This window comes from Colobus angolensis, unplaced genomic scaffold (genome assembly GCF_000951035.1).
Source record: "Colobus angolensis palliatus isolate OR3802 unplaced genomic scaffold, Cang.pa_1.0 Scaffold230, whole genome shotgun sequence".
NCBI classification, from domain to species: Eukaryota; Metazoa; Chordata; class Mammalia; order Primates; family Cercopithecidae; genus Colobus; species Colobus angolensis.
Window position 1 is genome coordinate 3,790,193 of NW_012115489.1, and position 16,247 is coordinate 3,806,439.

The 16,247-nt window shown below is 42.7% G+C and overlaps 1 protein-coding gene across 2 annotated transcripts in view; it reads left to right on the top strand.

Moving 5' to 3' along the window:
• Positions 1–15,363: 15,363 nt before the first annotated feature.
• Positions 15,364–16,247, top strand: part of EGFLAM (EGF-like, fibronectin type III and laminin G domains) — a 199,156-nt gene continuing 198,272 nt past the window's right edge. For both annotated transcript variants that reach the window (XM_011944386.1, XM_011944387.1), the window contains exon 1: positions 15,364–15,807. In XM_011944386.1, the coding sequence (XP_011799776.1) occupies positions 15,711–15,807 (97 nt within the window). In that variant the 5' untranslated portion in view covers positions 15,364–15,710. The remainder of the gene's footprint in view (positions 15,808–16,247) is intronic.

Below are 16,247 nucleotides of genomic sequence, written 5' to 3' on the forward strand. Positions count from 1 at the left end.
AAAGTGTTGGTGTCATAGACAGAGGCTGTTTCACACAGTGGAAAAGTTCATAGACTTAGGAACCCACTTGCCTTTCTTTGGCTCCCGACCACTCCTGGTAGCAGCTCTGTGACCTTGGTCTGGTTCCTTAACCTCTCTGTGCCTCTGTTTCCTCTTTTGTGACTCTCAAAGACTTTGGTGAGGAAAACTGTCCTTCCTCCATCATAGCACACTCTCCCAGGCTTCTCTGCCTTTGCACTTGCTGTTTCTGCAACTGGACATGCCTTCTCCATGCTGAGTCCATCTGAAAACGTCCATCATTCTTGGAAATCCCTGACTTCCTTAATTAGCCTCTGGGCTCCCTAGGCCTTTCTGAACAGCCAGGAAATCCATTTTGCAGATTTATTATATGAAAGTTGCTGGGATCTCTGTCTTCCCACCAATCTATAAACTCCCTAAAGTAGAAAGAGCATCTAATACTTAATGAATAGTGAGTGAGTGCTTATTGCAAGCAAGGCACCATTCTACACTTTTTCGTATATCAATTCATTTATCTCTAGAACAACTCTATGAGCTGGCTACTATTATTTTCCTTACTTTACAGATGAGGAGACTGAGACACAGAAAACTATGTAATTTGCCTAAATTCACCCAGCTAGGGAGTGGTTAAGATGGAATTCAAACCTAAGAAATGTAGCTCCAGCATCCACATTTTTAATCATTATGCTGTATCAAGAGTATGACTAACTAAGTAAAAGCTATAAGTCAATGCTTCTCAACCTAATTGTGCATAGGAATCACCTGGACATCCTGTGAAAATACAGATTCTGACTCAGTATATCTGAGGTGGCACTGAGATTCTGCATTTTTAACAGACTCCCAGACAATGCTACTGGTCTACGGACCACACTTTCAGAAGCAAGGCCCTAGACCAGTGGTTCAAAGCTTTGTTTTATTTTATCTCAAGACGCTTTTACATTCTTAAATATTATTGAGAATGGCAAAAAGTTTTTGCATACATATGTTATATCTGCCAATATTTACCATAATAAAAATTAAAACTAAGAAATTTTAAATTATTTAAAATAGTTAACTAAGCCCATTGCATGTTAATGTAAAAAGGATAGTTCTTCATTCAATCCATTGTGAATAACATGACATGGAGTCTCTGGAAAACTCCATGGTATAATCATGAAAGAATTTGAGCCAAAAAGTTAGATGACATCTTATTATTATTATAAGAAAATTGTAGCAGTACAGAGCCCCTGAAAAGGTCTTAGAGAGCCCACCAGTGTCCCCAGTCCATACTTTGAGAACTACTACTTTCGATTACTAAACAATCCTAGAGTATTGTGAAAGTTGTAGTATTCATTGTGGAATTAAGCTTTAGTGCTTTGTAAAATGTCTGACTTGCAAAATTCTGTAAGAATATTCTAACTCTAGATTCTGTCTCTTTTTCTAGTTGCAAGTTACACCCTCATCTTCATCTTTTTATTATTATTATTACTATTATTATTATTTTTTTTGACACAGTCTGCTCTTGTTGCCCAGGCTGGAGTGCAATGATATGATCTCAGCTCACCGCAACCCTCGCCTCCCAGGTTCAAGCGATTCTCCTCCTTCAGCCTCCCGAGTAGCTGGGATTACAGGCATGCACCACCACACCTGGCTCATTTTTTGTACTTTTAGTAGAGACGGGGTTTCTCTATGTTGATTAGGCTGGTCTCAAACTCCCAACCTCAGGTGATCTGCCTGCCTTGGCCTCCCAAAGTGCTGGGATTACAGGCATGAGCCACTGTGCCTGGCCTCATCTTCATCTTATAATGGTGCATAATAATGGGCTCAGCAGAGATAAGAATCTATTCTGAAAACCAACAGCCTAAAAGTGTTACCCGCTCCAGACAGAAAATTTGATAAAGAAGATCATTAAAAGGAAAAACACATATTTTATCAAGTCCCTAAAAGATTTTAAAAATTGCTTTAGAATAAATCATCCCAATGTAACACATTGACTTCAAGCTAATATGATTTTCCTTTGTATGCATTTACTACATTTATGTTTAAAGTTTTTGTCCAAATATGGTTCCACAATTTAAAAAATATAAAATGTAGAGCGTTTGAAATCATTTGATATGTTTAAATATCACACATTCCCTTCTCTTTCCTACCTTTTCAGACCTTTCTCTTCTGACTGTATTTCTAAGCTTACACCAACTCTATGCAGGAGCACATCTGAATAGGCTCATCGGTTCCTTGAGCTGAACTTCCCTTTGAGCTCTGAATTGTTTCCTTAGAACATCTGCTTCTCTGCTAGGTGTGTATCAACCTGACTCCTCAACTGTACGTAGGGAGTTATTCTCCTTGCCAAACTTGTTTATTGTCATGTCAGGGCTTGACAGATATCATATTGCAAATTCAAGCCTCCAGGTTCCCTCTCTGGAAACTTACCTCCCCAAGCCTGATGCTTTCAATTCATAGAATCATAGAACCTCAGGATTGGAAAGGATCTTTGAGGTCATCTGGACCCTTGCCACTCAAATGTGGGCTTCAGATCAGCAGCCCGGGCATCATCAGGGAGCCTGCTAGCAATGCAGAATCTCAAGAGCACCCCGACTGCTGAATCAGAATCTGCATTTTAACAAGATCCCAAGAGATGAGTGTGTACATGAAAGTTGCAGAAGGGCTGCTCCGGACCAGCTTCCCGCCTGAGGCAGAAGTCTTGTCTGCAGCATCCTCCTCCCAGCTACCCGTAAGTGCTCATCAACCTTCACATTCCAGCTCCAAGACATCACTCTAGATGTCCTTTCCTTCTAGAACGATGGTTCCCAACTTTGATTGCACATTAAAATCACTTGGGGAGATTTGAAAAGTCCCAGTGCTGAGGCCTCATCCCTGACTGATTTAACCGGAATCTCTGCAGATGGAACCTAGGCATTGGTATTTTATGAAGTTCCCCCAAGTGATTCGAATGTGCAGCCAAGCTTTGAACTACTGATCCAGAGCCATCCATTTGCATCTTAGGCTATCTACTTTTTCCTTTGCTTTGATTTCCTGTGAAATGCAAATATGCCCTCAGAAAGGCAAAACTGTTATCTCCCATTTACACTTTGCTTGAAAATAGGGTTTTTTTTTATCAGCATAAATAATTTATTGCTAACTCTCTAATATCATATACTAAAGGCTTGGCAATTGACATAGTATTCTGGGATGGGAAAGCCAGAAGTTAGGAAATGAGATGAGAGCGGAGGATGTGAAGACAGTTGCTAAGGGCAGACTTCATGCCTTCTGGTGACCAGCTCTTGGTCAATCAAGCTGCCTTGGTCAGGAAGGAACTGGGCTGGGCCAAGAACCTGAAGCTCTTCTGTGACCAACCCACTGCAGGTTTCCAGCACTTTCTCCTGCTTCCTTATTCATGGTGCTGTGGGGTGAGAAAAGTGGGGAGAGGTAAGACACTCTATAGCTGCTGCAGTTGTGGGCTCTGTCAGCTGAGCGTGGGGTCCCCAGTCTAGTCCTTGGCCTGATAGAGCTAAGAGAAATTTTGTTAATGATATAATCTTGCCGGCCGCAAAAGCTACTTGCTGTTTTCCTCAACTCAATAATCCTTTTGAGTAATATACCTTTTTGTTTGTGACATTACTGCTTAACAAACTGAAATCTGGATATTTTTGCAAGATTTAGAAGAATATAATTTTGTGAACACATTATTAGCTTTTAAATTAGCTAGCTTTATTTAGGTAAAGCTACATTAGAATAATTGTTGTTTGGGAATATATTCATAATGTTAACAAGTAATTCTGAACTGACTAAACACATAATCAGCTGAAAATTTAGGGAGAAGGAGAAAATGTTATTTTAAAGGGAAAATTAATAGTACATAATTATATATTAATTTGCTATTAATAAAAATATAACACAGAAATAAAACCTTAATAATACATAAATTTGGAAGCTTTTAACATTTTAGATTCTAATGAGTATCATTCACATACTAAAATTTAGAAAATGTATAGTTTGGGGCCAGGTGTGGTGGCTCATGCCTATAATCCCAGCACTTTGGGAGGCTGAGGCAGGTGGATCTCGAGGTCAGGAGTTCAAGACCAGCCTGGTCAACATGGTGAAACCCCATCTCTATTAAATATGCAAAAATTAGCTGGGCATGGTGGCACACGCCTGTAGTCCCAGCTACTCAGGAGGCTGAGGCAGAAAAATCACTTGAACCTGGGAGGCAGAGGTTGTAGTGAACCGAGATCATGCCAGTGCACTCCAGCCTGGGCAACAGAGCAAGACTCTGTCAAAAAAAGAAAAGAAAAAAAGAAAATGTATACCTTACAAACTCACCTTCATACATATTTATTTTGCAAACTAAATAATTTTGCAAAATAAATAAATCTGATTAATTTAGATTTTGAGAATAAAATCCCATCACATCTTCTACCTCCCATTTCCTGCTAAATCTGGATAAACCTTCAAATCTGGATAAACACATTAGAGTGTTAAGAATGAATCAGATACATTTGACAGATTTATAGATGCTTTGGGGATTTGAAAAGTTGACTATCATTTCTTTAAATGACCCAACAGGTAATTTTTAGAGATAATGTGCTATTAAAGCTTACTCTTTAGACTAAGCAAGTATTGTAGGCAGAAGGAATTGTGTTTTGGGTGCCTGAAGAGGTGCGAAGAGGCTTAGAGTATTTATTTTCTTTTTCTTTTATGTAAAAATTAACTTTCTGATTGTACTAAGAACACTTGTGATCTTAACAAAGTTTTAAATGCACAGCACAGTATTATCATTTATAGACACAATGCTGTACAGTAGATCTAAGAACTTGCTTAACTAAATGAAGCTTTGTACTCATTAATTAGCAACTCTCTATTTCCTCTTCCCCTCATCCCCTGGCAACCACCATTATATTCTCTGCTTCTAAGAGTTGACTATTTTAGATACCTCATATAAGTGGAATTCTGCAGTATTTGTCTTGCTGTGATAGGTTTCTTTCACTTAGCAGAACGTCCTCTAGGTTTAGCCATGTCTCACAGACTGCAGGATTCCCTTCTAAGGCTGAATCGTTAATAATATTCCAGTGTATGTACATATATACCACATTTTCCTTATCCATTCATTTGCTGATGGATGTTTAGGCTGCTTCCACCTCCTGGCTATTGTGAGCAGCACTGCCATGAACATGAGCGTGCTCATGGAGTATTTCTGCTCTCCATCCCTGAACCCGCAGCTTGTCTTCCCAAGAAAATGTGAGAGGGGAAGATGAAGAACATTTTAAGAGGGCTTTTTTTCTAAGTATGATGGTTTTCTTTCAATTATATAATGTTTGCATTTTTAATTAAATCTCCATTTTGGTACATATATTCTACTTTTTTTTTTTTGCCAGCTTATATTTTCATTTCAATAATGCTTTATCTTTCTATTTGAAGATACAGAAACTGAAATTTAAGCTAACATTTTAGCTTAAGTGTCTATTCTACTCTCAAGTCAAAAACACTTGGAAAAGTTGTCCTGTAGTGATTACTTCCCTAAAATTTAAGAAAAATTATTTTAAAATCCCAATCATTTCCCAAAAGAATCTTTTATATAAATTCAGATTTCTTAAAAAAGGGCACACCTAGAAGGAGCCACCAGTTTGGACTGGCAACTTTGCTTATCTACTTGACTTGTCATTAAAATGCTAAATAGTTAAAATTTGAGACCAATCTATCGAACCGGTGAGCGAATTCTGTGGGCTTTCTGGAATACAGGTGACAATGTTCTTCCTGCTATCTACATCTTCTACTTTTGTCCCTTTCTCCACTTCCAATCTCTTTTCTTTTTTCATTTTTTAATGGGAGATCTGGATTTTATTATTACTCAAATCAGCCTCCCCAAGCATTTGGGGATCAGAGTTTTTAAGGATAATTTGGTGGGTGGAGGGCCAGTGAGTCGGGGGTGCTACTAATCTTTTTCTTGACATCGGGGACATTTTCTCGTCTTCATTTCCCTCCATATAGTCCTATACTGCTTGGGAAAGCCCAGGTGTGCATAGGCACACCAGTATGGGTGCACATATACATGTACACATACAGGGGTACACATACATATACCAATACTTTCGTTTGCATTAGAAATAAAAGTCATTATTTTTCCATTGTTTGCTTTTTACCCCGATGAAAGTGGATAGCTTGAATTGTGTGTTTTTTTGTTTTTGTTTTTCAATGAAACCTCATGATTATGAAAGAGCTTGGGACCAGAGAATGATTAAAGCCATACTTTTCTGTTCATCAAACAAATACTTACAGGCTTGCCTACTACACACAAGCCAACATCTCCACATTCTGAGTTTTCTTCATGGGTTTTTCCATCATCTAGACTCAGCGATCACATTAATGTATTCCTTCAGCTCTGACATCAGAGTTTTAATGTTAATAGCATTTCTCAAGGATAAGTAGTTGGGACCTGGGCACAACTGAGAAGAATGTGTCTGGGCTGCCATGCCCAAACATAAACACAAGGATGTCTGAGCTGAGAAGGATCCTGTGCTCTACCAGTTAAGCCCAGGAAACTCATGTCAGATAGGCAATGTGACTCATCTAAAGACGTATAACAAGTAACAAACAAAGATTAGAAACAGGGAACATGAAAAACAGGCATACTGGATAAATTAAGAGGCACTAAAGCAAAAGGAAAATATGAATGGGCTAGCTGTTCCCAGGAGCAGCCAGGACTTAATGGTGACTCCTACCAGTTGTAGGTGTATCCTGTATGCATTTTCCTTTCTTTAGATGGCTTGGCCGTGATTCCTACTCCAGAGAATCCCCTTCTGGTATTTCATTATCTTTTGGGGGAGATCATTCATTGTTCCAGAATGCAATGCTTGATTTTCCATTATTTCCAGTTCCTGTACAAAGTGTCTGGGTCAAAGCTTCATCTTTGGCTTTAAGTCTCATGTGCCATCCAAGTAATAATCTACTAGTGCTTCTGGGGTTTAACTTTGGAGAGGACTTAGCTTGTCTCTGTGATAGAGGTGACTGATGGAATGATAAAGCCAACCCACATTCAGTGACAGTCAAGGGTGTGGCATGAGCAGTGCCTTGGATTATCCTATCTGATGGGCACACCCTTTAAAGTAGGTGTTACATTTCATTGCAGGAGGGAGATCAAATCTGTTTCCTCCTCCTCCTTAACTGTTGATCTTTCTTCATATTGTCAATTAATTTTAAAATAGGAATCTAAGCCATTCCCTCCCACTAAGAAATTTCCTTTAACGTTATTCCGTTCTTATTTGCTGTCACCAGCACTGCCATTCTGACATGCCGCCCACCTTCTTCTCTGGCTTGAACCCTTTTCTCTCCTGGGTTCCTTCCCTGGGACTGGGTACCAACCTAACCATAGCTAGCTAACCATAACGTAGCTAACCTTAACTCAGCTACTTGTCACCTTCTTGACACCTTCTACTTGGCGACACTCACCGATCAGACGGTACTTACAAATCCTTCAGTCCCGTTTGTCCTACTTCCCCCTTTAAGAAAAACGCATGGACATAAAGATGGGAACAACAGACACTGGGAACTACTACAAGAGGTGGGGAGGCAGGAGGGTGTGGGCTGAAAAACTACCTATTGGGTACTATGTTCAATGCTGGGGTAATCATCCATACCTCAGCCATACCTCAAACCTTAGCATCACACAAAGTACCCACTTAACAAACCTGCACACGTACCCCTGAGTCTAAAATAAAAGTCGAAAACATGTGTTTAAAGAAAAACACAGAAAAATATCAAACTCAGACTGAAAAACTGGCCCCTTGCTTCTTTTTACAGGTTTTTTCTTGGCATCAGAAAATCTGCATTTGTTTGTACCATTGCAGAAGAAGCCAGAAATGGAGCCAGCATTTCTCTGCTTCCTACGCTCACCTCCCCACAGGAGTCTTCCTTGCCCTCCCTTCTCATGCCTCCCATTTCCGCTCTCTGGATGGACTACATAGGGCTGGCTTGGAAACTGTGAGTCAGCTTCCTACAACCATCTCAGAGGCAAGGCATTGCTTTTGTTCTCCCATCTTTGTGTGTGTGTGTGGTGTGTGTGTGTGTGTATTAAATGCTGCATTTTATTTTGTTTTGTTTTCATTTCACTTTTTTGGCTAGAGACTTGCTTTCCAACCTCAAAGATTTTCCTGATAAAAAAACTTCTATAAGACTCCTTTGTGTTTAACAAGTGACATCTGCCTGTCCTGGGAAAAGGAAAGCAGCTCTGTCATGAAAGTGGAGACCGTGAGCCCTGGGACAGACTGAGATGGCATTTTATCTGACATCTTCAGTTCCCAGAGGAGAAGAATAAGGGATAGAGTGGTTGATGGAATTGCTAAAGCCCCACTGACAGTAGTGACAGAGATGGAATGAGAGTGCAGATCTCCTGACCTCTACTCCGTGGAGATCTCCTTGCTGCCGCGTCACTTCACAAACTAGCCCTACGTGTGAAATTGTGTGTGGGTCTCCAGACAGACGCTGGTTCGTATGGTGTGCAGTTGCATGTGGCCACTTTGGGGCTCTCTCGTTCTGCTGTGTCCTGTGTAGTTCACGGTTAGGCGGAGGTCACAGGACCCTGAAGAATCCCTCACATCTTCAAAACATGCACAAGACACGGGGGCTCCCTGTATTTTCAGGAAGACAATGGCTTCTCCATATTCCTGAAAACACAGGGAGAGACCCTGTTGTGTGCATGTCTAGCTTTCTTTCTCATCCAGTCTGGCAGCTCTAGACAGAACCACATAACTTGTGAGGTCTGCTTTTCATGCCCACGTCCCCCTTGGGAGTGCTGGTCTCCATCTCTTCATCTTCTCTTTCTCCTGAGGTGTTCAGGATCTATATCTCGTCTCTTGGTTTTTCAGATCCCATCATTCTTCCTGTCCCACCAAGCGCTCCACCTAGACTGCCCTGTATTCTTTTAACATTCATTCATATTTTCTTTTTAACCCAAATAGACTTTCCTGTGATTAAAAACATAAGCAGTGAAAACTACCACAATGCTAATTTTCCCCCATTCACCTCAGACACTCCAGTCCTCTTCTCATACTCTATTAACACATTTGCACGGTCCAAATTTGCTGGATTCACTTTGTTCCTTGCAGCAGATGAAGCTCTAAGCAGACTTATTTTTTATTTTTGAGATGGAGTTTTGCTCTATTGACTAGGCTGGAGTGCAGTGGCATGATTTAGGCTTGCTGCAACCTCTGTCTGCTAGATTCAGCCAATTCTCCTGCCTCAGACTCCCAAATAGCTGGGACTACAGGCGCCTGCCACCACGCCCGACTAATATTTGTATTTTTAGTAGAGACAGAGTTTCACCACGTTGGCCAGGCTGGTCTCGAATTCTTGACCTCAAGTGATCCACCCGCCTGGGCCTCCCAGAGTGCTGGGATTACAGGCATAAGCCACCCACCGCATCCGGCCAAAGCCCATCTTTTTAAAACAGCTGCAGAGTGCTCTACTGCATTCCACAATTTATTTTACCAGTCTCTTCTCCAATGATGGTTGCCTTTATTGCTTTCAGGGTTTTGCTATTACTAACAATCCATATCCCAGATTCTGAAAATTTTCCTTCCCAAATTACTATTAAACTCATATATTATTCTACTTGCTGTAGACCCTGGAGCTGCTGTCCTAGGTGACAGCTAAATGAGCTAATAAATGAGTCCCCACTGTGTTAACAGGCACAGTATTCATGAGTCCTTCCTTCCCCTTCAGGAAACATATGTCCATTTTAAGAGGGACCACCTGGATAAAAGTTCTTAAAACATTTCTCTCCCATGATTTTTAGAATAGAAGGGCTATAAGTCATAAATAAGTCATGGTTTTAACCCATGGGAGTATTTCAAATGACAGAAATTTCACGAAGACATTTGTAAAATACTTAATTAAGTGAGATATTTGGGGGCAGATCGGCTTTGTTGAAAACACATAGATGCAGGGTGGCAAACTAGAGGGCTTATCCCAGGTGAGATGTGTAGTCCCAGCTTTAGCCCTGAGCCTCATCTTGGCTGACGCTGGCAGAGAAGATACAGCACAGAAGCCACAACCTGCAAACCACATCTCCTTCTTGTGGAGATGCAGCTGCCCATATCAAAATCAGGAGGGAGCATTCAGTTAAAAAGGCTGTGAGCACTACCTCACATCATACATAAAAATCTATTGCAGATCTAAATGTAGAAGGTAAGCAATAAAGCTTTTCAAAGAAAACATGGGACAATGTCTTTGTGACCCGGGGCAAATTGCTAGTCGTAAATGAAAAAATGGATCAATCATACAACATTAAAACTAGGGTTTCTGTTCATTAAAAGTCATCAGGAGAGTTAAAAGACAAGACAGAGTGGAGAAAATATTACCAATATATTCATCTACAACAGAAATCTCCTCTTAATTGTCTCCAGAATATATGAAGAACTTCCACAAATCAATAAGAAATAAGTAGACAACCCAACAGAGAAATGGGCAAAAGAATGAATAGGCACCTTATGAAATAGGATATACAATAACCAATAAAGAAGTGACAAGGTGCTTGACTTGTTTACAAGGAAACACAAGTCAAAACCACAGTGTGGTATTATTAACATGCACCAAAATGGCTAAAATGAAAAAGACAAACAACATCAAGTGTTGGTATGATTTTTGAATGACTAGAACTCTCATATACTTTGATGGGAGTGTAAATGAATATAGCTACTTTGGAAAAGTCTGACAATACCTTCCAAACCTAAACATATGCCTATTATATAACCTGATAATTCTGCTCACAGGTACACATACATACATCTGCCAAAGACGCATACAACAACATCTTTGTTCACAGCAACATCTTTGGTTGTAGTTCCAAACTAGAAACAACAAAAATGTCTATCAGGAGTAAAATGGATAAACAAATTGTGATACATTTATATAATGGAATACTACACAGCAATGAACATGAATAACTACACAACTTGGATGAATTTTTCAAACATAATGTTGAATAAAAGAGGCATAAATGATTACATTACTGCATGATTCCATCTATATAAAGTTCAAAACCAGGCCAAAATAATCTAGGGGCTAGAAATCAGGAAAATTGTTACCTATTTGGCTGTGGGGTAGGTTATGGTTAGTAGGAAGAATGAAAGGCTTTTGGGGTGCTGGTATTGTTTTATGTCTTGATCTGGGGGCTTATTACACACATTTGTTTTGTCAATCCATTGATTATATACTTAAGTATAATCAAGTATAAGCAAGGAGGACATAATGCATAGCAGATGGCTATGCATTACACAGTATATTATTATATATGTTATCATTTGTAATACAGGGTCTTTGTCACTCAACCCAATAGTACGTTATTTGCACTCTTATTTAGGGCTTCCTTTGTTCTGCTTTATGGAATGATTGGCAGTGCAACTGTCTTCATCTCCCAACAAATTTGTAGTCTTCTTGAGTGCAAAAAACATTGCTGCGTTTTCTCTAATATATTATTTCTGCTCTTAGCAGACAGCCTTACACATAATGGGATTCAGTCTCAATATTTGTTTTACATTGGAGTAGGGAAAGTGTTTACTTATTTTTACTGATCTACTTTTATTTGTGTGTTTTACTTAAAAGTAAATGGGAAGTTTGAATTCTCATCCCTCATCCTCCTTCAAAAATATACACTTCTAGAGAGGAAGCATGAGGAGGGCTTTGTGGGGGTGCTGGTCATATCCTATTCCTTGATCTGGGCAGTAGTTAATAAAAGTTATACAAGTGTTCTCGCTTTGCTATAATTCATCAAGTGGTACACTTACTATTTGATACTTTTGTATGTTGTATGTTGATTAAAATGTAACATATAAATATATGTGTATTTATGTTTCTAGTTTGATAAGACACTATGTTGGTGAGAGTTCATGGAATTAGTTAGGCACATATTCTGCTTATTGGGGTGTAAATTAGTACAACCTCCTTGGGAGGAAATTTAGGCAAATTATCAAAATTGAAAAGGCATTTACTGTTTGACCGAGCGTGGTTAGTCTAGAAATGAACCCTACAGTCTATTATAACATGTGCAACCTATTACACATTCAGCGTCATTCATGCCATGCTGTTTATAATAATTGGAAGCAACAGAAGAAAGAACAAATAAATTACACATCACACAGTAGAATATTCAGCAGTTAGTAAGGAGGCAGATCTGTATCTGCCGATTTGGAAGGATCATCAGGTGAAGAAGTGTGTAGAAGATGCTCCTGGTTGTGTTAAATATATGTGTATATAATTAGCTTGTCCATTCATAGACCATCTCTGGAAGGATATCCAAGAAACTGGTGATGGTAGAAGGAAGAAAAGGAAACTTACTTTTCACTATATACTCTGTCTGATCCATATTTCAAATTTTACATGTACCTATAACCAATTTAGAAAAATAAATCAAAAAATGATTCTTGGCTGCTGCCTCTTTGTCACTTTCACTTAGAGTCTTAATAAACATTCTATAATTGACAAGTTTGCCTTTACTTTCTTCTACCAGCCTCTAAATCTATTCCTTGCAGGAAAGGTCAGATTCCTCTTCCATGATAATGAGCAAAGTAGGCAGGTCACTCTTCTGCTGGCGACCTTATTAATTGAGTTTAGACCTCCAGTGAATTTGAACAGATTTTTTTTTTAATGAAACATTCAAAGCCTCTTGGCCCCTCTTTAGTTCTCCTCCTCTCAGAAAGCAGGAAGAGAGTGAAAGGCAAGTGTTCTATTTGTCTTTAGTCACATTTTCACATTTACAAATGCCATAGTTGGTTATCAAACTGGAAGGAGAGGGAATCTTGCAGGATGCGATTTGAACTGCAAAGGAAGGGAATAAGTTTGATGCAACATGTGCCCTAGATTTGAAGCGGATTTTGTGAAATAAGGTCTTATCTCAATAGCCTGATAATCCAGAGTGTCTGCAGGCCCTCAGAGGTAAAGTACAACAACATAATCTAATGTAATGCCCCCAAGGAAGAAACAAGAGGGGCCTTTGAAGAAACCAAACCTGTTTCCCAAGTCATCTATGGCCATCTGCAAAAAATGGAAGGGAGGCACAGGGCCAGGGATGTCGAGGTGGTGTGGGCACACGTGGAGGACATCGGCAAGAAGGCTGAAGCCCAGGCTTGCGAAATTTGCAATGGACAATTTGCACGGGTCTTTCAAAAGGCACATTCAGCATAAAGGTAGCTTAGATTAGATGGTGCTGTTTTATCAGCTAATAAAGAGAAAGCAAAACCTGGAATTTACTGATTGTTTCATCCAGCCCATGCATTTTTACCAAGGCACTCTATATGCAGAGCCTAGGATTAAACACCCACATCTCCTGATCCTCTCGGTCCACTGCTGTGTTTACTTTCCACATTGTCCTCTTAAAAGCCTGAAGCCTGGAACCAGACCCCGCTGCATGTGAGCTGCATGACTTTGGGCAAGTTTCTTAATCTTTCCATGCTTCAGCTGCCTCATCTGTAAAAGGCGAGAATAGTAATAACAGTATCTTCCTGGTATGGTAGTTATTGGGATTAAAATGCACTTCAAAGAGGGTTTGGTACATAGAAGACGTTAAATAAATGGTAGGCATAATATCAATGATTATTATTACTTCCAGTTTCTGCATCACAGAGAATCATTTTTAAGTGGGAAAGCCTGCATGGGAGGCATCTACATTGCAACACTGGCTTGGTTCTGGGTGCCACATTAAGTCTGAGATAAGAAAACACTTTCGCATAAAGAAAGGCCTCCAACAACTTCCCAGCTGGCGCTGGAGGCTGGAGGAGCTCTCTGACACAGGTGGAGTTCAAAGGGAGGTGACGCCAGCCACCACCAATGCTGAAAGCATATCCTGTGTGGAGTGGAGGCAGGGCCTAGATGACCTTTAGGGCTCCTGGTAATGCTAAAAGGTCTATGATTTTGGTACCTTAGAGACTAGTAGCTTCGGAGGCAGTCACTTTGCTTAGCTTAGTGACTGGCTTTATGGTCACCTTGGAAGTGAAGAGCATAGTCCTGTCTGAACTTTGCTCCAGTTCTGTGTAAGAGGACAAGCTCTGGTGTCACAGCTAAGACTTCCAAATACTCAAGTTGGAGGGGACTTTGAATTTACTTGTGAACAGACAGTTGCACACTTGAAAATGCCAACACATAAGGGAACATACTCAGCTTTGTTAACTGACAAGATTGAGCTCATTGCAAACTCTCCAGCCAGGGGATATTTCATTCTTAAAAGAGGAGTAGAAATCCTGCGTGTGTGTTTGGGGGGCTGGGGAGGGGAGAAGAATATATCAGTCAGCATTGTTTCCTCCGGCACTCCCAAACATAGGCTAACTGTGAAGAACCAGGACGCTCACCGAGTCCTGGCAGCGCTGCAAGGTGGGGCGGGGACGGGCGCAGTCCTCTCACTGGTAACTGCAGATTTCCTCTGTGGGGCACTTCCTAGGGCCTTTGATCTTTTCCCAGGAACTGGCGAGGGCCGCGTTTGCCTCTAAGTTTATTCCCTCTTGGTTTATTTATTGTATCTGTTTTCTCTTCTCGCTGGTTTGGAGGTCAGAACGCCAGTATGCAACCGGACGTGGGTCCCAAGGTTTCCCCTCTCCGGTCACTACCGCAAAATCTGGCAAAAGGTACATTTTACTGAGTCCTGGGGCAGCAAATTCAGCGGAAGAGAAAGAGTCTTTCTCCTCTCAGGGAGACAACCCAGGAGGCCCGATCCCGGGATCAGAGGCCAGGACCCCGCCCTGGCCCCCTGCCCCAGCCCCATCTGGGTGCCGCCGGGACTCGAGCTCGCATCCCTCCCTGAGAAGCCAGGCTTAACTTGGAGTTTCATCTCCTCCCCAGGAGGGTCTCAAGTTGCCTTCGTCTGCCGGTAAGGGCTCCCACTACCCCGCTCCGGGCCCTAATCTCCACCCGGCGCCCGCGTCTGAGCCGCCGGGCCTCAGCTCTCCATCTGCGCGCCTTAAATCCCATTTATCTTCTTAGCGCCTCAGACCCGGCCGGCCCCGCCCCTCTTCCGCTCACCCCCCACTCCACTTGCAAATCACAGACCCTCGTCTACCCCTCGCTCCTCCAAGTGCGCTGGACAAACTATAGCAACCTTTGAGGTGTTAGAAAAAGTCGCCAGGCTGGGTGGAGGCGACCTAGAGGGGCGCGGCAGGAGGAAGGCCCGGGTGGAGTGGGGGGGCGTCCCAAGATTTCAGGGTGAGGACCGCAGAGGGTCCTCGACCCGCAGTCGCCTAACTCCTACCTTGCGTCTCCAGTGCTTGAAGTCGGTCCCTCCCAGGCCCCCAATCTAGGTCACCAGCTGGGAAGGGCTGCGCTGGGGGTCGCTAGAGAGGGTGAGGGGCGGTCTGTCTGCTTCCGAGGTGGGCAAGGAGTGAATGTTTCAGGGCCTGCCCTTCTCAATTCCACTCGATTGTAATTTCATCCCCGGGCCGGTGGAGCCTCCCTCCCTCCCGCGGCCAGCCCTTCCCTCCCGGTCGGCCTCCTTCGTCGCCCCCGCCCCCGCGAAAAGCCCTGCAGCTTGCAGCAGGCTTCACTCCCGCACGCCGACCTCCCGGCTGCAGTCCTGCCTCCTGGAACTGCCCGGTGGTTCCGGGCCCAGACCCCGAACCCCCCCACCTCCTCGCGCTGGCCCGGGGATCCGCGGGAGTTGCGTCCCCAACGCGCCCCCGGAGACGCCCTTTCCCTGTGCGCCCGGGACTTGGTGAAACTTTGCAGGCGCCGGCGGCAAAATGGATTTAATCCTAGGCGTCTTGCTCCGGCTCCTGCTCCTGGCTTCCAGCCTCGGACCCGGCGCGGTGTCGCTCCGAGCGGCCCTCCGAAAACCAGGTAATGCGCTCCTCAGCCCGGAGCCACCACGCCCCGAGCGCCCCTGCTGGGCTCCCGGGCGAGGACCCAGAGCCGGCAGCGCACCGCCTCCTTCTTCCCGACCAGCGTCGGCTTAACTCGCTTCAGCTTTGCCAGGAGCTGAGAAAAGACGCGAACCTCGCCCTCCCCCGCGCCCGGGCGGCTCTAGGGATATTTATTTGTTAAAAGAATGATCAGTTTTCCAGACACAGTAGAGGTGGTGGTCCCCGTGTTTGACCGCAGAGAGCTGAGAGTTGGGACAGCAATCCTGCTGTCTCAATTACAGAGGATGGCAACCGTGCAGAGGAGTCAAACCAGCCCCTCCTGCGTCTCCAAACATCTTACTGAATTCATAGTGTCCAGAGCTCAGCCATTTCCTGTTAAGTGTCTTAAGGGCTGCCTGGAGCCCCCTCTGCCCATCT